The sequence below is a fragment of the Theropithecus gelada genome, chromosome 5 (genome assembly GCF_003255815.1).
Source record: "Theropithecus gelada isolate Dixy chromosome 5, Tgel_1.0, whole genome shotgun sequence".
Taxonomy (NCBI): domain Eukaryota; kingdom Metazoa; phylum Chordata; class Mammalia; order Primates; family Cercopithecidae; genus Theropithecus; species Theropithecus gelada.
In genome coordinates, this window is record NC_037672.1 from 74,195,698 (window position 1) to 74,218,564 (window position 22,867).

Genomic DNA, 22,867 nt, shown 5'->3' on the forward strand with positions numbered 1-22,867 from the left:
GTGCAGTGAGCCAAGATTGCACCACTGCACTCCAGCCTGGGTGACAGAATGAGACTCTGTCTCAAAAAAAAAAAAAAAAAAGAGACTAAGCTTATTTATATACTGATATAAGTGTGATTTTGAAGTAATGTATTTATAAGTCAATCATCTTTAAATCAGTAAAACATTTTGTGCTACCTGTTGGCAAAATCCCACATTCTTTTATATATTTCCTAAATTTTAATTTTGAGTATGTCCTACTGTTTATGGCAGTTGAGAAAACTAAAGTTAGGGTTTTCTGTTTTGAGTTGTAGATGCCAACAAGATTCAGAAGAACTGTTGAAACTAGCAACATCTATAAGTGAAACCTTGGAAGAGAAGGTGACTGTTGAAATTTATGGCTGTCCGAATATCTGTTTGTTAATACATAAGTGTTCTATATATTAGTATTCTCTTATCCTTCACATCCAGCTTTGCTACTCTGTGGCATTAGACAACTTTATTTCACTTTGTTATGTTTTAATTTATAAATCTATAAAATAGAGTTAACCTACCTTCATAGGGTTATTGTGAACATTAAATGATTTAATTTTGTAAAGTACTTAGAAATGTCATGTGACATATAGTAATTACTATTTGCTGCTGCTATTTTTTTAAGTGTTACTATTATTCTTTATTATTCTGTTATGATTTACTTGATTTGTTAATCCACTTAAAGTTATATATGTTAGCTTTCTTCTAAGTCATCTGTTTTATACATTATACATTCACATCTCTTTATCACATTTTGCACATCAGATTTAGATTTAAACATGTCACCTAGAAAATGGTTTTTTTGTGTGTTATGATGCCAGTGCCTGCTTGTCAACAGTTTTATTTAAGCAGCTATAAACATGGTAGTGTTTGTGCAATTATTTGAAGACTCTTACTATTTTTGTTCTTATTTTATAAAAATGAGAGGGAAGTGTATTAGTCCATTCTTATACTGCTATGAAGAAATCCTGAGATGGGTTATTTATAAAGGAAAGAAGTTTAATTGACTCACAGTTCCTCATGGCTGGGGATGCCTCTGGAAACTTACAATCCTGGCAGGAGACAAAGGAGAAGCAGGCACCTCTTCACAGGGTGGTAGGACAGAGTGAGTACAAGCAGAGGAACTGCCAGGTTCTTATAAAACCATCAGATCTCATGAGACTCACTCACTATCACTCACTGATTACCTCCACGTGGTCCTGCCCTTGACATGTGGGGATTATGGGGATAACAATTCAAGATGAGATTTTGGATGGAGACACAGCCAAAATGTATCATTTCATCCCTGGTCCCTCCTGAGTCTCATGTACTCACATTTCAAAACACAATCACGCCTTTCCAACAGTCCCCAAAAGTGTTAGCCCATTCCAGCATTAATCCAGAAGTCCAAGTCCAAAGTCCTATCTGAGCAAGGCAAGTCCCTTCCACCTATGAGCCTGTAAAATCAGAAGCAAGTTAGTTACTTCCTAGATGCAGTGAGGGTACAGATATTAGATAAAGGCTCCCATTCCAAATGGGAGAAATTGGGCAAAACAAAGGGGCTACAGGCCCCATGCACTGTAAAATCCAGTAGGGCAGTCATTAATCCTTAAGGTTCCAAAATGATCTTCTTTGACTCCATGTCTCACATCCAGGTCACACTGATGCAAGAGGTGGGTTCCCATGGTCTTGGGCATCTTCACCCTGTGGCTATACAAGGTACAGCCCCCACTTCCAACTGCTTTCATGAGTTGGCATTGAGCGTTGCAGTTTTTCCAGATTCATGGTCCATGCTTTCGTTGTATCTACCATTCCGGGATCTGGAGGACTGTGGCGCTCTTCTCACAGCTCTACTAGGCAGTGCCAATGGGGACTCTCTTTGGGGGCTCCAACCCCACATTTTCCTTCTGCACTGCCTTAGCAAGAGGTTCTCCATGAGGGCTCCACCCCTGCAGTAAACTTCTGCCTGGACATCCAGGTGTTTTCATACATCCTCTGAAATCTAGACAGAGGTTCCCAAACCTCGATTCTTGACTTCTGTGCACCCGCAGGCCCAACACCATGTGTAAGCCACCAAGGCTTAGGGCTTGTACCCTCTGAAGCAACAGCCTGAGCTGTACATTGGCCCCTTTTAGCCATGAATGGGACACAAAGCACCATGTCCTGAGACTGCACAAAGCAGCAAGGCCCTGGGGCCACCCCATAAAACCATTTTTTCCTATTAGGCCTCCAGGCCTGTGATGGAGCTGTCTTGAAGACCTCTGACATGCCTGGAGACATTTTCCCATTGTCTTGGCAATTAACATTTACCTGCTTGTTATTTATGGAAATTTCTGCAGCTGACTTGAATTTCTCCTCAGAAAATGGATTTTTCTTTTCTATTGTATCATCAGGCTGCATTTTTTCCAAACTTTAATGCTCTGCTTCTCTTTTAAGCGTAAGTTCCAATTCCAAACCATCTTTTTGTGAATGCATAAAACTTAATGCTTTTAAGAGCACCTCAGTCACACCTTGAATGCTTTACTACTTAGACATTTCTCTGCCAGATACCCTAAATCATCTCTCTCAAGTTCAACATTCTACAGATCTCTAGGGCAGGGGCAAAATGCCGCCAGTCTCTTTACTAAAGCATAATAAGAGTCACCTTTATTCTAGTTCCCAGCAGGATCCTTGTCTCCATCTGAGACCACCTCAGCCTTGACTTCATTGTCCATATCACTATCAGCATTTTGGTCAAAACTGATAAGTTCCAGACTTTCCCACATCTTCCTATCGTCTACTGAGCCCTCCAAACTATTTCAACCTCTGCCTTTTCCAGTTCCAAAGTCACTTCCACACTTTTGGGTATCTTTATCGCAGCACCCCACTCTCTGCCGTACCAATTTACTATATTAGTCTGTTCTCACACTGCTATGAGGAAATACCCAAAACTGGGTAATTTATATAGGAAAGAGGTAATTGACTCACAGTTCCACATGACTGGGGAAGCCTCAGGAAACTTTACCATCATGGCAGAAGGCACAGGAGAAGCAGACAGCTTCTTCACAGGGTGGGAGGACAGAGTGAGTGCAAGCAGAGGAACTGCCAGACGCTTATAAAACTGTCAGATCTCGTGAAACTCACTATCATCAGAATAGCATGGGAGAACCACCCCCACCATCCAGTAACCACTGCCTGGTCCCACGTTGACATGTGGTGATTATGGGGATTACAATTCAAGATGAGATTTTGGGTGGGGGCACAGCCAAACCATCTCAGGAAGTGAGAATCTTAACATCAGTGGTAAAAGCTTTAATATCATATGTTCTATAATTACACAAAGAAAGAAATAATAAATGTACTGAAAACAGTGACTCACTAGCCATAGTGAAAGACCTTGTGTTGCATATATAGTGCTTTGAGAAAATAAAATGTATGAAAAGCTAGAAATAGATTGTAGAAGTCTGTGATTAAACAGAAGGATGTGATTAGGAATTTATCAAGTTTATTGATGTGAAATTTACATAAAGTAAATTTTTCACTCTTTTTGGGTGTGTAGTTATAAAAAATTTTGTACACTATCAATTCAGATGTATGCAATTAATTCATAGTGTACAGTAATGGGTCTACCACCACAATTAAAATATAAAACATTCCGTAATGCAAAAAAGTTCCCTCATGCCTCTTTATAATTACCTCTCCAGCCCATAACCAAACCTTAGCATCCACTATAGATTTTTTCTTTTCCAGAATGTCAATAAATGGAGTCATATAGTATGTGTAGCCTTTTGAATCTGGTTTCTATCACTAATTATAATTAACTTGAGTTTTTTCCATTTTGTTGCATGTTCATTTCATTTTTGTTTTTTCTTTTAAGTTTAGGGGTACATGTGCAAGTTGTTATATAGGTAAATTTGCATCATGGGGGTTTGTCATACATATTATTTCATCACCCAGGTATTAAGCCTAGTACCTGTTAGTTATTTTCCCCGCTCTTCCCACCCTCCAGTAGGCCCCAGTGTGTGGTGTTCCCCTCTGTGTATCCATGTGTTCTTATTATTTAGCTCCCACTTGTAAGTGAGAACACGTGGTATTTGTTTTTTTGTTTCATTGCGTACTACAGTTTGTTTTTACATCACTTGATGGAAAATATGGGGTGTTTCCATACTGAGCAATTATGAATAGTTATTACAACTACTTGCATATAGATTTTGATGTGGACATATGTCTTTGCTTCTCTTATATAACTACCCTAAAGTGTGTTACAGAGTCTTATGATAGATGTATGTTTATTTTATTTATTTTCTTTTATACTTTAAGTTCTAGGGTATATGTGCACAACGTGCAGGTTTCTTACGTAGGTATACATGTGCCATGTTGGTTTGCTGCACCCATCAACTTGTCGTTTACATTAGGTATTTCTCCTAATGCTTTACCTCCCCCAGCCGCCCTCCCCTGTGATGTTCCCTGCCCTGTGTCCATGTGTTTTCATTGTTCAGTTCCCACCTATGAGTGAGAACATGCAGTGTTTGGTTTTCTGTCCTTGTGATAGTTTGCTAAGAATGATGGTTTCCAGCTTCATCCATGTCCCTGCAAAGGACATGAACTCATCTTTTTTTACAGCTGCATAGTATTCCATGGTGTATATGTGCTACATTTTCTTAATCCAATCTATAATTGTTGGACATTTGGGTTGGTTCCAAGTCTTTGCTATTGTGAATAGTGCCACAATAAACATACATGTGCATGTGTCTTTATAGTACCATGATTTATAATCCTTTGGGTATATACCCAGTAATGGCATTGCTGGGTCAAATGGTATTTCTAGTTCTAGATCCTTGAGGAATTGCCACACTATCTTCCACAATGGTTTAACTGATTTACACTCCCACCAACAGTGTAAAAGCGTTCCTATTTCTACACATCCTCTCCAGCATCTGTAGTTTCCCTTTTAATGATTGCCATTCTAACTGGGATGAGATGGTATCTCATTGTGGTTTTGATTTGCATTTCTCTGATGACCAGTGATGATGAGCATTTTTGCATGTGTCTGGGGGCTGAATAAATGTCTTCTTTTGAGAAGTGTTTATTCATATCCTTTGCCCACTTTCTGATGGGGTTGTTTTTTTTTTTTTTTTGTAAATTTGTTTTAAGTTCTTTGTAGATTCTGGATATTAGCCCTTTGTCAGATGGATAGATTGCAAATATTTTCTCCCATTCTGTAGGTTGCTGTTCACTCTGATGATAGTTTCTTTTGCTCTGCAGAAGCTCTTTAGCTTAATTAGGTCCCATTTGTCTGTTTTGGCTTTTGTTGCCATTGCTTTTGGTATTTTAGTCATGAAGTCTTTGCCCATGCCTATGTTCTGAATGGTTATTGCCTAGGTTTTCTTCTAGGGTTTTTATGGTTTTAGATCTTACATTTAATTTTTTAATTCATCTTGAGTTAATTTTTGTATAAGGTGTAAGGAAGGGATCCAGTTTCAGCTTTCTACATATGGCTATCCAGTTTTCCCAGCACCATTTATTAAACAGGGAATCCTTTCCCCATTGCTTGTTTTTGTCAGGTTTGTCAAAGATCAGATCGATGGAGATGTGTGGTGTTTTTTCTGAGGCCTCTGTTCTGTTCCATTGGTCTATGTTTTGGTACCAGTACCATGCTGTTTTGGTTACTGTAGCCTTGAAGTATAATTTGAGGTCAGGTAGCGTGATGCTTCCAGCTTTGTTCTTTTTACTTAGGATTGTCTTGGCAATGTGGGGTCTTTTTTGGTTCCACATGAACTTTAAAGTAGTTTTTTCCAATTCTGTGAAGAAAGTCCTTGGTAGCTTGATGGGGATGGCATTGAATCTATAAATTACCTGCTTGGGCAGAATGGGCATTTTAATGACATTGATTCTTCCTTTCCATGAGCATGGAATGTTCTTCCATTTGTTTGTGTCCTCTTTCATTTCCTTGAGTAGTGGTTTGTACTTCTTCATGAAGAGGTCCTTCACATTCCTTGTAAGTTGAATTCCTAGGTATTTTATTCTCTTTGTAGCGATTGTGAATGAAAGTTCACTCACAATTTGGCTATCTCTTTGTCTATAATTGGTGTGTAGGAATGCTTGTGATTTTGCATGTTGATTTGCATGTATCCTGAGACTTTGCTGAAGTTGCTTATCAGCTTAAGGAGATTTGGGGCTGAGAAAATGGGGTTTTCTAAATATACAATCAGGTTATCTGCAAACAGAGACCATTTGACTTCCTGTTTTCCTAATTGAATACCCTTTATTTCTTTCTCTTGCCTGATTGCTCTGGCCAGAACTTCCAACACTATGTTGAATAGAAGTGGTGAGAGAGGGCATCCTTGTCTTGTACCAGTTTTCCAAGGGAATGCATCCAGTTTTTGCCCATTGAGTATGATACTGGCTGTGGGTTTGTCATAAATAGCTCTTATTATTTTGAGATAACATTCTATCAATACCTAAGTCATTGGGAGTTTTTAGCATGAAAGGCTGTTGAATTTTGTTGAAGGCCTTTTCTGTACCTATTGAGATAATCATGTGGTTTTTGTCATTGGTTCTGTTTATGTGATGGATTACGTTTATTGATTTGTGTATGTTGAATCAGCCTTGCATCCCAGGGATGAAGCCGACTTGATCATGTTTGATAAGCTTTTTGATGTGCTGCTGGATTCGGTTTGCCAGTATTTTATTGAGGATTTTTGCATCGATGTTCATCAGGGATATTGGTCTAAAATTCTCTTTTTTGTTGTTGTTGTGTTTCTGCCAGACTTTGGTATCAGGATGATGCTGGCTTCATAACATGAGTTAGGGAAGATTCCCTTTTTTTCTGTTGATTGAAATAGTTTCAGAAGGAAAGGTACCAGCTCCCTTTTGTAACTCCGGTAGAATTTGGCTGTGAATCCATCTGGTCGTGGACTCTTTTTGGTTGGTAGGCTATTAATTATTGCCCCAATTTCAGAACCTGTTATTGTTCTATTCAGAGATTCAACTTTTTGCTGGTTTAGTCGTGGGAGGGTGTATGTGTCCAGGAATGTATCCGTTTCTTCTAGATTTTCTAGTTTATTTGCATAGCGGGGCTTATAGTATTCTCTGGTGGTAGTTTGTATTTCTGTGGGATCGGTGGTAATATCCCTTTTATCATTTTTTTATTGCATCTATTTCATTCTTCTCTCTTTTCTTCTTTATTAGTCTTGCTAGTGGTCTATCAATTTTGTTGATCTTTTCAAAAAACCAGCTGCTAGACTCATGAATTTTTTTAAGGGTTTTTTATGTCTCTAGCTCCCTCAGTTCTCCTCTGATCTTAGTTATGTATTGCCTTCTGCTAGCTTTTGAATGTGTTTGCTATTGCTTCTCTAGTTCTTTTAATTGTGATGTTAGGGTGTCGATTTTAGATCTTTCCTGCTTTCTCTTTTTTTTTTTTTTTTTTTTTTGAGACGGAGTCTCGCTCTGTCGCCCGGGCTGGAGTGCAGTGGCCGGATCTCAGCTCACTGCAAGCTCCGCCTCCCGGGTTCACGCCATTCTCCTGCCTCAGCCTCCCGAGTAGCTGGGACTACAGACGCCCGCCACGTCGCCCGGCTAGTTTTTTGTATTTCTTAATAGAGACGGGGTTTCACCATGTTAGCCAGGATGGTCTCGATCTCCTGACCTCGTGATCCGCCCGTCTCGGCCTCCCAAAGTGCTGGGATTACAGGCTTGAGCCACCGCGCCCGGCCCCCTTTCCTGCTTTCTCTTGTCGGCATTTACTGCTATAAATTTCCTCTACGCACTGCTTTGAATGCTTCCCAGAGATTCTGGTATGTTGTGTCTTTGTTCTCATTGGTTTCAAAGAAAATCTTTATTTCTGCCTTCATTTCGTTATTTACGCAGTAGTCATTGAGGAGCAGGTTGTTCAGTTTCCACATAGTTGTGTGGTTTTGAGTTTATTCATCCTGAGTTCTAATTTGATTGCACTGTGGTCTGACAGTTTGTTGTGATTTCTGTTCTTTTACATTTGCTGAGGAGTGTTTTACTTCCAATTATGTGGTCAGTTTTAGAATAAGTGCAATGTAGTGCTGAGAAGAATGTATACTCTGTTGATTTGGGGTGGAGAGTTCTGTAGATGTCTATTAGGTCCTCTTGGTGCAGAGCTGAGTTCAAGTCCTGGATATCCTTGTTAACCTTCTGTCTCGTTGATCTGTCTAATATTGATAGTGGGGTGTTAAAGTCTCCCATTATTATTGTGTGGGAGACTAAGTCTCTTTGTAGGTCTCTAAGGATTACAAAGGAACAGTAAATATTGCTGCCTGATCCTTCCTCTGGAAGCTTCGTCCCAGAGGGGCACCAACCTGTATGAGGTGTCTTGTCCGCCCCTACTGGGAGGTGTCTCCCAGTCAGGCTACATAGGGGTCAGGGACCCACTGGAGGAGGCAGTCTGTCCGTTCTCAGAGCTTGAATGCCATGCTGGGAGAACCAGTGCTGTGTTCAGTGCCGTCAGACAGGGACGTTTAAGTGCAGAAGTTGTCTGCTGCCTTTTGTTTAGCTAAGCCCTGCCCACAGAGGTTGAGTCTATAGAGGCAGTAGGCCTTGCTGAGCTGGGGTGGGCTCCACCCAGTTCAAACTTCCCGGCTGCTTTGTTTACCTACTCAAGCCTCAGCAATGGCGGACACCTGTTCCCTCGCCAGGCAGCAGCCTCACAGGTGGATCTCAGACAGCTGCGCTAGCAGTGAGCAAGGCTAGGTGGGAATCGGATCCGCCAAGCCAGGCACAGGGAAGAATCTCCTGGTCTGGTGGTTGCTAAGATGGTGGGAAAAGCAGAGTATTTGGGCGGAAGTGTACCATTTTTCCAGGTACAGTCTGTGATGGCTTCCCTTGGCTAGGAAAGGGAAATTCCCTGATCGCTTGTGCTTCCCAGGTGAGGTGATGTACCACAGTGCTTCAGCTTGCCCTTCATGGGCTGCACCCACTACTCCAACCAGTTCCAGTGGGATGACCCAGGTACCTCATGTTGGAATGCTGAAATCACCCGTCTTCCACATCAATCTCGCTGGGAGCTGCAAACTGGAGCTGTTCCTATTCGGCCATCTTGGAGGACCAAGACCATGTTGAATTTCATAAGAAACAGCCAAACTGTTTTTGCAAAGTAGCTGTACCATTTTGCATTCTCACCAGAAGTGTATGAGAATTTCCGTTGTGCTGCAGCTTCCTTATATTCTGTGTTGTCTGTTTATATGATTTTAAACATTTTTATGTGTGTGTGGTAGTGTATCATTTTGGTTTTCATTTTCATGTCACTGGCCATGAATTTGAGTGTCTTTTAATATGATTATTTGCCATTCATATATCTTCTTTAATAAACTGTCTTTTAAAATCTCTGCCTGTTTTTAAAATAGTTTTTAATTATTGGTTGAGAGAGTTTTTATGTCTTTATATATTTGGATATGAGTTATAGTCTCTGAAATTCAATTTTTCAAACCACAAAAAGAATACTTTTTTTGTGGTTCGTGCTTTTTTGTCTTAAGAGCTTTTTTAACACAGGGTCAAAACGCTGTTTTCTTCTAGACAGTTTATATTTTTGTAATTTTATAAGTTCATTTTTGCATATGGTGCAAAGTATTGATAAAGATGTGATCATACAAAGTAGAGATCAGTGTGCATGACTTTACACTAATTTTGTGCACTCTTTTGTAGTTTTATGAGTGTGTCTTTATATACTGCACAAAGTATAGATGAAAGTTAATTTTTTTGTATATGAATGTCCAGTTATTCTAGCCCATTTGTGGAAAAGACTATTCTTTATTGAAATGTCTTGGCATCTTTGTCAACAGTTTTTTTTTTTTTTTACCATATATGTATAGGTCTGTTTCTGTACTCTACTGTCTTCACATTGTTTCTGTCCTTTTGCCAGCTCCATCTTGTCTTGCTTATTATGGCTTTTATATTAAGTCTTGAAATCAGGTTTAGTCTATTTCTCAAAAAGAGCTCAGAATTACGGTATTCCCTGAGTTTTTATATGTTTCATATTTTTTCTGTAGCTTTCATAGTTTTAAGCTTGGCTAGATGTAAAATTCTGGGCTGTTACTTTGTTCACTGGTATGTTGCTTTATTTTTTGCTGTTGAAAAATAAGATGCCAGCCCAATTTTCATACTCTTAGAAGTAATCTGTTCTTTTTGCTTTAAGGCCCTATGTGTTTAATCTTTGTCTTCATCTAATAGTTTTACCAGGTTATATCTCAGAGTTGATTATTCGGTAAAGTTTCCCACATACACCATAAGCCCGTTTTGATATGCAGAGTCAAATGTTGTTTAATTCTTTTCTTTTCTGGAAGGGTAGAATGGATCATTTCTGTTCTTAGTTTTTAAATTCCTGATTCAAGGTTTTTTGTGATGTTTTCTCCCCCCACGTTGCCAAGTGCTTGTTAAGAATATATAATTCACTTAAATATCTTCTGACTTTTGATTAGTTGTGGGGGTGTGGATTTTCAGTAGCTGAAATGTTTTGATTCTGATTTTCTGTTTTCTTCTTACATTAGCTTTGTATTGTAGAGTGATTTTTGTGCTTACTTTTTGCACAGGGTAAGGGTTTTAGGTGCTTTTTAGGTTCCTGCTTTTGTACTACTCTCTTAGGATACTGAAAAGGAGCTTTTAATGGATGACCTTTTTGTGGTGGAGAGGTACTGGTGTGTTTTGTAGGTCTCTTTGATTTTTACCAAATTCTTAACATCTCTCTCTTTAGCTTTCTCTCTCAAAGAATGTCTCCCCTCTTTTGTTAACATCTTTCTCTCCCAGGTTGACATTCTTTGACGGCTGAGATCTGCCACCAGTTTTATACCTCTCATCAATATTTTCTGCACTTAGTGTGGGAATTTCTTTTTCTTAGGACGTGTTTTGTTACCGTTAGGCCATTCACCTTCTTCTGTGATCTCTTCATATATTCTGCTCTCTGTCCAAGATTGTAGCAATGTGAAGTCTAGCGAGAGTGCTGATGGAGTTTGCAAAAATTTATAATATTCTGTTTTCTGGTAATATTGAAGCCCTGTCACTGTTTTATTTCTCTTCTTGTGATTATGCATATGTTTTGGAGATTATGTAGGGAAACTTAGGTATAGGCCACTGTCTTTATCCTGTGGTAACCAAAAATTCCCAAAATTTAGATGTTTGTTTACTAAAAAATAAAGAATCCTGGGAGGTTGCATAACCTAATGCTGAGAATAAACCTATAAAGTTGGACTTTTTGGGTCCAGATCCTAGCTTCACCATTTACTAGCTATAAAATCTTGAATAAGTTACTTAATTTTTCAATGTTTCGGTTTTCTTGTATAATAGAAATTATATCTATAAGGATTATTTTGAATGTTATGTAAGGACTTAATATAAAACCTGGCATGGTAAGTGCCCACTTATACTGTTGTTATCATTCTCATAATTGTTTTTAATATTATCACCACCAACAATATCTGCATTCAAAAATTGCAGAATTTAAATTGTAATTGATCTTGGTTGAGGCTAATGCTCAACAACTGTAAATAATGAGATATGGAAAGTTGAAATGGAGGGGTGGAATAGTAGTAACCATTTTGTGTCACAAATATTTTTGAGAGTGTAATAAAAACTCTTCTCTTTCCGCTCCTAAATGTACAAGAACTCTTCTTTTACATAGGATTTCAGAAGATTAATTAGGCAAACTTGAAGTTTAGTGATAAAATTAGGATTACTGATGTTTAAATAGGAAGAGAAAGAAAATAAGCTCATGAAAAGATCTTTGTCACATACAAGACATTGTGCTAAAATAATAGATCTAAAATTCAGTTTTCCAATATTTCCTTTAAAATATTCTATTTTGAGATACATAACTTTTAAGCGTAATTGAAAACATTATCTCTAACAATGTATTGTGTCATTATTCATTGCAGTTTTTATTTACAACTTTCAACACAAACTGATAGCTTATCATTTTTAAGATTTTATTTTCATTTATCATAGTTCAGGGTCTTTTCATAGTAGTTTTCATTAACAAACTTTTAAAAAAATCTATTTATTTGTAAATATGTCTGACTGGCATCACAGAACTGTTCTTTGACAAAAACTATAAATGGTAGATATTCGAGTTAATTATAAATGATGCCCTAGAGTGACATATAGAGTCCAAAAACAAAAATGGGCAGGTACTAGTAAAGGGAGACACTACTTAAGGTAACACGCAGATGGGTCTGTAATCATGAAATCGGGACATTTTTAGAGTTATTTAGTAGGGGAATTGAATAGCTTTTTAAGAAATTAAGTTCTAATTCTCACATTTAGTCATTGAAATTTTAAGTATACCATTTAAATGCTGTTAATATTATTGTCTTTTATGGCTTTTGTTTTAGCCTGATGTAAATGCTGACATTGTGCATTGGCTCTCTTGGACTGCTCAAGGCTTTTTATCTCCACTTGCTGCAGCAGTAGGAGGTGTTGCCAGCCAAGAAGTATTGAAAGCTGTAACAGGAAAATTTTCTCCTTTGTGCCAGTGGGTTAGTTCTGAGTTTTTAAGGTTGAATTCTTTACTCATGAAATGGAATGTGTTACATACTATAATGTAGTATTAATATATTAGAAAAGCAACCTTAAAATACATTTTGATGCATGAAAGAGATGCCAGCAGTATGCCTCCAACACTTGATTCTGTGATTGAAATTAACAAGATGTTATTTTAGGGCTATTGAGATATAACTCAAAGTTGCCTTCTCAAATGTATTTCCCTTAGTTGTGACAGTAAGGGAATGAATGTTCTATCCTTATAGGTAATTGTTCTCCAGTACCATAAGCTTAGCATTCTTGGGCTCTCAGGACTCTTGAATTTGTTCCATGGAATCTTTTACTATCATGAACCTTCAGGTTCCCTTTCTAGGTGTAAACTTACAAAAGTGGAGAACATGGGAGTGGTACAGGTTTTAGAGTTGCATGGGGTATGAACATCACAAGATGGAATAAAAATCCCCATGTCTTTTACCAGCAGGAATAATTGGCACAAGGTATGAAAGGATGCTGCCTCCAGGCCCTCTCTCTGTTGAAACACCATAAACATTTTGAATATAACATTTATCATTTTATTTTTTATTTTTATTTTTTTGGGACAGAGTCTCGCACCGTCACCCAGGCTGGAGTGCAATCGCGCGATCTCAGCTCACTGCAACCTCTGCCTCCCGGGTTCACGCGATTCTCCTGCCTCAGCCTCCCAAGTAGATGGGGTTACAGACACGCAGCACCACACCTGGCTAATTTTTTGTGTTTTTAGTAGAGATGGGATTTCACTATGTTGTCAGACTGGTCTCAAACTCCTGACCTCGTGATCCGCCCGCCTCGGCCTCCCAAAGTGCTGGGATTACAGGCGTGAGCCACTGCACCCGGCTCATTTTTTTATATTTTAATAGGTACTCACAGTGCTATTTTGCTGCTGAATTCTTTATTTTAACATAGAATACAAGTACGTTAGTAAAAATCTGGTTTAAAGACAACCATTAGGGCAGGCGCGGTGGCTCATGCCTGTAATCACAGCACTTTGAGAGACCGAGGCGGGCAGCTCATGAGGTCAGGAGATCGAGACCATCCTGGCTAACATTGTGAAACCCCATCTGTACTAAAAATACAAAAAATTAGCTGGGCATGGTGACACACCCCTGTAGTTCCAGCTACTCGGGAGGCTGAGGTAGGAGAATCGCTTGAACCTGGGAGCCAGAGGTTGTAGTGAGCCGCAATTGTTCTACTGCACTCCAGCCTGGGTTAATTGTTAATATAGATTCTGTGTTATAATACAATAAGTAACCAGTTGTTCACGTTCAAATTTAGCCACACAAGTTACTTAAATGAAAATGAGAGTAAGACTCAGTTCTTTTCTTCATTAACTTTAATTATCTTTGGTATTTTTAAAAAGCTGAAATTTTGGTTTCCTAGATTATTTTCCTATAGTGTGTATAATTATAGATGACATACACATACACATACACATAGTATGTATAATTATAGATTATATATCCAAGCTGAAAAATAAATACAGAGTAAATACTTTCTTCTCAAAAAGTAGTCAAATTATGGCTGGGCACAGTGGCTCATGCCTGTAATCCCAGCACTTTGGGAGGCTGAGATGGGCGGATCGCCTGAGGTCAGGAGTTCAAGACCAGCCTGGCCAACATGGTGAAACCCCATCTCTACTAAAAATACAAAAAAATTAGCCGGGCGTGGTGGCGCGCACCTATAGTCCTGGCTACTCGGTAGACTGAGGCAGGAGAATCACTTGAACTCAGGAGGCAGAGATCACGCCACTGCACTCCAACCTGGGCAACAGAAAGACTCTGTCTCAAAAAATCAAAAACAAAAAACAAAAAGTAATCAAATTACTTATTATTCAAATGTAGCTAAAATTGAATGGGGGCTTCTAAAACTTTTGTGTAGCTATGAAAAATAGATTTGGAGGTGAAATTTCCTTTTTTTTAAAATTAGGATACATCATGTTTAGGATGGCTAAGTGACATGAATCCAATTATATCTGTTAACAGTTCCTTCAGTTTTTACCGTTATTTTAATGAGAGAATATCAATATATATATTACATGTTTTTAATTATATTTTTAAATATTTTACTCTGAGTTGCCTTTTTTTTATCATTTTTTCCTTCATGACTATTAAATAACTATAAAGGAGCTTCTTTTTATAGTAATTTAAGTTTTATACATAATAATTGTATTTTTAATCTTCTACTTTAAGTTATATCTTGAAGCAGCAGATATTGTTGAATCACTAGGCAAACCTGAATGTGAAGAATTTCTGCCACGGTAATAATGAAATTTCTCTTGCTTTTACTAACAGGGAAATAAATTTTAAAAGTTTTGTCTAAACATACCTTCGTTTTATATGTCTTTTCTCCTAAATCACTTTTGTAGTTGTTTTTTCTCTACTTAGTAATCATTTTAAGTGTCATAATAATGTCATATCGCTTTACTATTTGATAAATAGTGAATGCAAAGTTTTAAATTGTATGCCATGAGAAGGGTTAGCATTTAAAATACCGTAATGATGTTAGACAGAAAAAACTGCTATCTGCAGTCTTTATTTATATAAGTCATTCTTCACCTTTTTGGGTCATAAATCTTTTTGAGAATGAAAAGTTTAGAATTATTCTCCCTAAAATGCACATAACCCAAATTTCTGCCTTTGATTTAAGTGGGTTATCAGCTCCAAAGCCCATCCATAGATTCCTCTAAGAACTTCTCTTAAAAATCTCTGGCTTAGGAAAATTTTTTTTCTAGATAAACCAAAGTTACCTTCACTTAAGTCATTTGTATTTAGACTATTAAGCCAAGTGGAAAAAGGAAAAATGGATTTCTTTATGGGGGCTTTTCTTTTTCAATTAAGATTGGTTAGGGGAAACTTTTAAAGAATATTTCCTTTTAAAGTACAACATTAAATTGGTATTAATGACAGTGAAACTAATTTTAATGGTTTTTATTTCTGCTTTTTGGTATGTGTTATTTTTTTCAGGGGAGATAGATACGATGCTTTAAGAGCCTGCATTGGAGACACTTTGTGCCAGAAACTGCAAAATTTAAACATCTTCTTAGTAAGTATGAATAATCATGGGAATAGTATGTTCAAACTGCTATCGTATATCAACTTAATTCATTAAAACAAATTTGAGTATAAGTGTGTAGAGTACAAGTGAGTAGTTGCATCCAAGACCATGTGGCCTGTAAAGCAGAAATTGTTTACTGTCTGGCCCTTTACAGAAAAAGTTTTCCATCCTCTGGTCTAATTAATATATTTAAAGTAAAAATATGAATATGATAATTTAAAAAATTAAATTATTTTCTAGAAATATGTTTGAAAATTGGTGGGTTTTTTATTTTTTTTCTCACTAAATGAAAGAATATGTAAGTGTATTCTGTATCTTTTCTTTTTTTTTTTTTTTTGAGACAAAATCTTGCTCTGTCACTCAGACTGGAATGCAGTGACATGATCTCAGCTCACTGCAACCTCTGCCTCTGGTTAAAGTGATTCTCTTGCCTCAGCCTCCCGAGTAGCTGGGACTACAGGGGCGTGCCACCACGCCCAGGTACTTTTTGTATTTTCCATAGAGACGGAGTTTCACCATATTGGCTAGGCTGGTCTTGAAATCCTGACCTCAGGATCTGCCCTCCTCACCTTCCCAAAGTGCTGGGATTACAGGCGTGAGCCACCTCACCCAGCCTATTCTGTATTTCTTAATTGTCTTAGTGCATTGGCAGGGAAATTTTCTCCAATAACATAAAACAACTCCCTGCCGTTTATTGTTTTAATTATTATAATTAGCCCTGAAAATTACTGCATATTCTCATTAATCATCTTTAAAATAATGTTTTGAAAATCAACTGTTATTGAGCTTTTTACATGCATATGGAATCTAGTATTATCAATTTTAGATAATAATAGAAGTCTTAGAATAGTTTTATTCAGAAAAGGAGTTTTGAGAAATGTCCAAAAGGGAGGAATCTTTTTTTTTAATGTTGTACTAATATTATATTGCATTTATTTCTATCTTACATAAGCAGTTCAATGTTTAAATTTTATTTGGAATTTTTAAATGTCTTCTGTTTAAAGAAATTATAAAATTATGCTTTTGCTTATTTGATTTATACTTTTTTTTTCTTTGAAACACAGTGGTAAAATAAACCTGGTAAATATTTCAAAGTAAAATAATTTACAAATGGTCAGATTATTTTAATCTGATATGTACCGTTTTTCTCCTCCATAGGTAGGATGTGGAGCCATAGGCTGTGAAATGTTAAAAAATTTTGCTTTACTTGGTGTTGGCACAAGCAAAGAGAAAGGAATGGTAAGATATCAATCCTTGAGAGTTAAAAGTTCATATTTCTGTTGTTGCCCATTTTTCAGCTGTATTTGACTGAATAAATCTGAAGTATCAATTTTTTGAAAATAGAGCATTAAACTAAAAATTGGAAGATTCTGATGCCCTTCTGACCACTTTTCGAAACTGATGTTACCTTGTAGCAAATTACTTCTCTTTCCCTTGTAGCAAATTAATTCTTTTCTCAGTTTCCTTCTCTACTACTGTGAAACTGACATTTGTACTACCTATCTCATAACGTTATTGTGATGATCAAATGTGAAAGGGCTTTGCAAACTATAAAATATGTTGTTATTTCTGTCAGATAGTGTTTATTATTAAATGTTTAAGATAACTGAAGCTAACATTACAAAGTTGCAGAGTACTCAGATGTAGTTTCAATTAGTGAGTATTAAAAGTAGTGGGAAAAATATAAATCTCAGTGTACAATTTAAATTCTTAAGACTCTAAATGTGAGTTAATTGCAAGCCATGTCATATATTTAAACAGAAGTTTATTTCACTGGTGCTGTTTGCCCTTTAAGATAAACTATCTTCCTTTGGTGATTTCATAGATATATCAAGGTGACTAACAGAAGACTAATTAAATGGCTAAAATTTGTATGATAGTTCACCTTTTGTAAAAGTTTATTAAACTTAGCTTATTCCAATTCAAAAGAGCATACATTACTATCATAGTTACAGGCAGATATTCTATGTTTATATTAACATTTCCTAAATACTGCTCCACAAACCACTATTACTTGTGGTGATTTTAAAAAGAAAAAAAGTCTTTGGTTACATCAGTTTAGGAATCACCTAACTACTTTAACTCCTTGGAAATTCATGATGCACATGAGTATATAAAGGTCAGGAAAATAACTGTAATGAAGAAACCTACTGATTTCAGATGACAAAACAAGGTAAGTTAATGTGAACATGCTTCTATACTACTGGAAACGCACAGACTTACTGTATATGTTTTTTTAAAGTGTAATGTAACCAAGCTGAAAAGAGAAATTCCCAGGTGCCAGGAACCAAGAGAGAAGAAAAAGTCCTAAGTTGAAAGCCATGGGAACTTACAAGTGTTTCTATCTTGAATGTCTGTCCAAAACTTTAAGTAAAAACAGAAGTCACTAATGAGAAATTGAGACTCAGAGCATGTACCACACCGGAGTAAGGGGTCCAAAATTATATCATGTAAAAACTTTAAGCAGAGAAAGGAATATAACAAATTTAAGACCACTAAAACTTACAGCCTTTAAAACAAATGTAAAACTGCATCATGATGATAATAACACACTCAGGACTATGCAAAAAAGTCAGCCTTCATTAAAGATGATTCAGATTAAAAAATGACTGTTCACTAGAAAGGGAACCACTGCAAGAATCAGCCATGGCAAATAAAAGAATTAGTCTCCTAAGAATTATAGATAATAGAAGTGCTACCAATAATAGAATATTTTACAGAAAATATAACAAACTTTAATTTTAAAAATGATCAGAGATTAAGAGGACTAGAAATGGGAAAAAGGGTGCTGAGATTTTTACAGAAAGCCAAATAAGAATTTCTGTATAATCACTAATATTAAAATTTAAATATAACTGAGGTGAGAATGGACAAATCAAAGATAAATATAAATACCCAGAATGTAGTGCAGAAAGATATCCTTTTTTTAATGAAAGAGAGTGCATTTGCAAGGTCCAACATAGGTCTAGTAGAATTTCCAGAGACACAAATAAGGGAGAAGAAGCAATATATTCCAAAGATAATGACAAAAGTTCCCAGAGTTAAAGAAAGACAAGTGTTTTCAAATTGGAAAGATAAACTAGTACCAAACAGATCAAAAGCAAAGATTAAAAAAAGAGATTGCATAATAGACTTTTCATCAGCAATAGATAGAAGATAATGGAAGCATATCTTAGTGTGAGGGAAAATTACTATTAACCTGGATTTCCATACTCAGTTCGAGAGGGAGAGCAAAGTAAAGATAGCCGACAAATAAAATGATGAAAGATTACAAACACTTACTGGTTCTTACTGAAAGATGTTAGGTTGTGTGGACAGTGTGTAAAAGGTATGGAGAGGCATTTGTCGGCATTCTTTGATTTACGTAAGTATTGATTTTTAAAACCTTAGAGTGAGATAGTTAAGAGTTTAAGTGTAACTAATCTCATGGAAAGCAGACTGGAGAGTTCCAAATTAAATGATTTAGATAGTCTCGGTTTTCAGGAGGATAGAAATTTTAATTAATTTTATATCTTAAGTCACATAAGCATGTTAAAATTTTGAGCATAACCACATAACATGAGGCACTTAGCTTCCAGTTTGGGGAGCTGGGGGCAGTAGGAATCGAGAAAACTTGATCAGTCTAGCACAAGGCAAAAATAGAGGGGAATGAAAAGCAGAATTGGAGGAAGTGGAAAGAAAAAGCCTAAATATCAGTGAACAGTGAATTGATTAAGCTGTTTTGTTAAAAGATATTTTCTGTTTGACTTTTTTTCCATTAAAAGAGACACTTCCTAGCATAATTACACAGAAATATTAAAAATATCAGGGAAATAACAACTAAAAGAAAATGAACGTGGAATATAGTCTGAGACATTCTACATCTAGGCAAATTTTGTTTAAAATGCTAAAGTGGCAAATGCATTTTGAATACTCTTCAGATTATCTTGAGTTTGCTTTCTTCTTGCATCCTTTAGAATGACGGTCTGCAGACTTTTTCTTAAAGGACAAGATTGCAAATATTTCAGGTTTGCAGACCAAAGATCTCTGTCACCACTTACCAGTTCTGCCCCTAGGATCATGAAAACAGCAGTAGACAATTCTTAAATGGTATGACAGTGTTTCAATAAAACTTTATTTACAAAAATAGGCAGCCTGCCTAATTAGGAGGTTAGCAGTTCAAGACCAGAGTTTGTAGACCTCTGCTTTAGCCAGAGTTCCTTTCAAATTGATATATATAAGCATTCTTCCCAAATTAGTTGAGATTAAGAATAAATATCAGTTGAGAAAGAAGAACTAGCTCCTCTGCAGGTAATCCATTTCATAGTTCTAAAAAGTTTTGTTTTGTTATGAATAATAGAAAAAAGTTTTGAACAGGAATTGCAATTGGTCTCAGCTATTTTGTTTGATGTGCTATGTAAAACATTAATTACAATTAAATAAAATATAAAAGAGTAGTATTGGTAACTATTTAGGAGTGTTTGTATCATTATAACCTTTACCAACCAGACTAATTTAGAATAATTTGTCAGGACTTTTTTAGTCATACTGAAAAAAGAAAAATAGATTAAAATTTATCCATTATGTAATTTCAGCCATGTTTTCTTGATATTAGATTACAGTTACAGATCCTGACTTGATAGAGAAATCCAACTTAAATAGACAGTTCCTATTTCGTCCTCATCACATACAGGTATGTTGCTATTCTGTTTCAAATTTAAATCGTGTATTATACAAAAAAGAGTAGAGTTTCCTTTTAATAAATAGAAAACAGTGATTGAATAATCATGTGTTATTTTATTAGAATCTTTCAAATTACCAATTAATGGGTATGACAAAAGGGAAAATATTAAATTATCTAATGCACAATATTGATCTTTGCATTGATTTTGGAATTGAAACCTGAGTTGTGAAACAGGCAGTATTTTTTTTCATTTTGTAATCACCAGGGTATGTTGACATTTAATTTTAGAAAGTAAGTATATAGAAATATGTTTCTAATTTGAGGTTTTGGTAGTTAGCAAATTTAGCACTGTCTTTTTTTATCTTTGTCATAAATCAGATAAAAGTTTAGCACTTAGAATTTTTGTGCTCTTTTGATCATTTGACCAGCATCCCTTTTTATGGTAAAATAAAGCTTGTTCTCGATTTTCTCCTGTTTTATAGAGATCAAAATATTTAAGTCAGGAAAAAAAGCATTTTTTTTAACTGTTACCATTTTATTATATACCTTTCTACCAGCAATATATGAGAATTCCAGTGACTCCACATCCTTGTCAGCACTTATTTTTTTGTTTGTTTATTATTATACTTTAAGTTCTAGGGTACATGTGCACAATGGGCAGGTTTGTTACATATGTATATATATGCCATGTTGGTGTGCTGCACCCATTAATGTCATTTACATTAGGTATATCTCCTAATGCTGTCCCTCCCCCCTTCCCCCACCCCACAACAGGCCCTGGTGTGTGATGTTCGCCTTCCTGTGTCCAAGTGTTCTCATTGTTCAGTTCCTACCTATGAGTGAGAACGTGCGGTATTTGTTTTTTTGTCTTTGCAATAGTTTGCTGAGAATGATGGTTTCCATCTGCATCCATGTCCCTACAAAGGACATAAACTCATCCTTTTTTATGGCTGCATAATATTCCGTGGTGTATATGTGCCACATTTTCTTAATCCAGTCTATCACTGATGGACATTCGGGTTGGTTCCAAGTCTTTGCTATTGTGAATAGTGCCACGATAAACATACATGTGCATGTGTCTTTATAGCAGCATGATTTATAATCCTTTGGGTATATATCCAGTAATGGGATGGCTGGGTCAAATGATATTTCTAGTTCTAGATCCCTGAGGAATCGCCACACTGTCTTCCACAATGGTTGAACTAGTTTACAGTCTCACCAACAGTGTAAAAGTGTTCCTATTTCTCCACATCCTCTCCAGCACCTGTTGTTTCCTGACTTTTTAATGATCGCCATTCTAACTGGTGTGAGATGGTGTCTCATTGTGGTTTTGATTTGCATTTCTCTGATAGCCAGTGATGATGAGCATTTTTTCATGTATCTATTGGCTGCATAAATGTCTTCTTTTGAGAAGTGTCTGTTCATATCCTTTGCCCACTTTTTGATGGGGTTGTTTGTTTTTTTCTTGTAAATTTGTTTGAGTTCTTTGTAGATTCTGGATATTAGCCCTTTGTCAGAGGAGTAGATTGTAAAAATTTTCTCCCATTCTGTAGGTTGCCTGTTCACTCTGATGATAGTTTCTTTTGCTGTGCAGAAGCTCTTTAGTTTAATTAGATCCCATTTGTCAATTTTGCTTTTGCATTAGTCAAGCAAATTTGCTTTTACTTTAGAAATGTTTCAGCCAGGCGCAATAGCTCACGCCTATAATCCCAGCACTTTGGGAGGCCAACACAGGATTGCTTGAGGTTTGGAGTTCAAGACCAGCCTGGGCAACCTAGGGAAAAACCAGTTCTACCCTAAAAAAAGTTTTTGAAAAATTAAAACAAAACAGATTTTTCTTTATTGTTCAACAACTCATTGCAAGTCTTAGTAAACTAAGCTTAGTAATGTCATGAACAGAAAGTAACTAAAACAGATGTCATAGTTAATCTAATTGCCTCCCTTATCCAAATATAATAGAGAAAGTAACAGGGTCCATTGTGAGCTAAAATATGTTGCAAAGTGTCTTTTCTTAACTTGGTGCATTTTACTTAGAGAGGAACTATAAAGGCCTGTTCATTCTTATTTTACTGAGTTCTAACAAAGTTTTCATTTGTTTGTACACTTAGAACACTGATAAGTGAAATGTGTCAACCTAACAATGTGAGAAGAAACAGAAATACCATTAAAACTAGATGTGTGAATTTAAAAAATGGCCTAAAGATGTTTAGTGCCAAAGCAAATGCAAATGAACAGTGACAGCACCTGAAATAACAATCACGATTTAAAAATAGTCACTAAATCATTTTAAGAAAATAAAGAATAGATAATATTTAGAGTGCAGTAGTACCCCTTAGCAGTGGTATCCACAGTTTTGCTTGCCACAGTTTCAGTTAGCCATGGTCAACCAGGATCTGAAAATAGATGAGTACAGTGTAGTACAATAAAATTCTGCATTTTGAGAGGGAGAGACCATACTCATATGACTTTTATTAATGTATATTGTTCTGATTGTTTTGTTTTATTGTTATTAATCTCTTACTATGCCTAATTTATAAATTAAACTTTATCATAGATATGTGTGTATATGAAAATACATAGTATATATAGGGTTTGTTACTGTCTGTAGTTTTAGGCATTTTTGGGGGTTGTGGAAGGCAGTTGAGGAAC

The 22,867-nt window shown here is 36.3% G+C and overlaps 1 protein-coding gene across 1 annotated transcript in view; it reads left to right on the forward strand.

The window, feature by feature from the left end:
• UBA6 (ubiquitin like modifier activating enzyme 6) overlaps window positions 1-22,867 on the forward strand; it is a 73,313-nt gene that overhangs the window by 31,607 nt on the left and 18,839 nt on the right. The window contains exons 13-18 of the mRNA XM_025384825.1: window positions 294-360; window positions 12,318-12,461; window positions 14,691-14,758; window positions 15,465-15,543; window positions 16,714-16,794; window positions 20,150-20,227. Coding sequence (XP_025240610.1) covers window positions 294-360; window positions 12,318-12,461; window positions 14,691-14,758; window positions 15,465-15,543; window positions 16,714-16,794; window positions 20,150-20,227 — 517 coding nt within the window. The remainder of the gene's footprint in view (window positions 1-293; window positions 361-12,317; window positions 12,462-14,690; window positions 14,759-15,464; window positions 15,544-16,713; window positions 16,795-20,149; window positions 20,228-22,867) is intronic.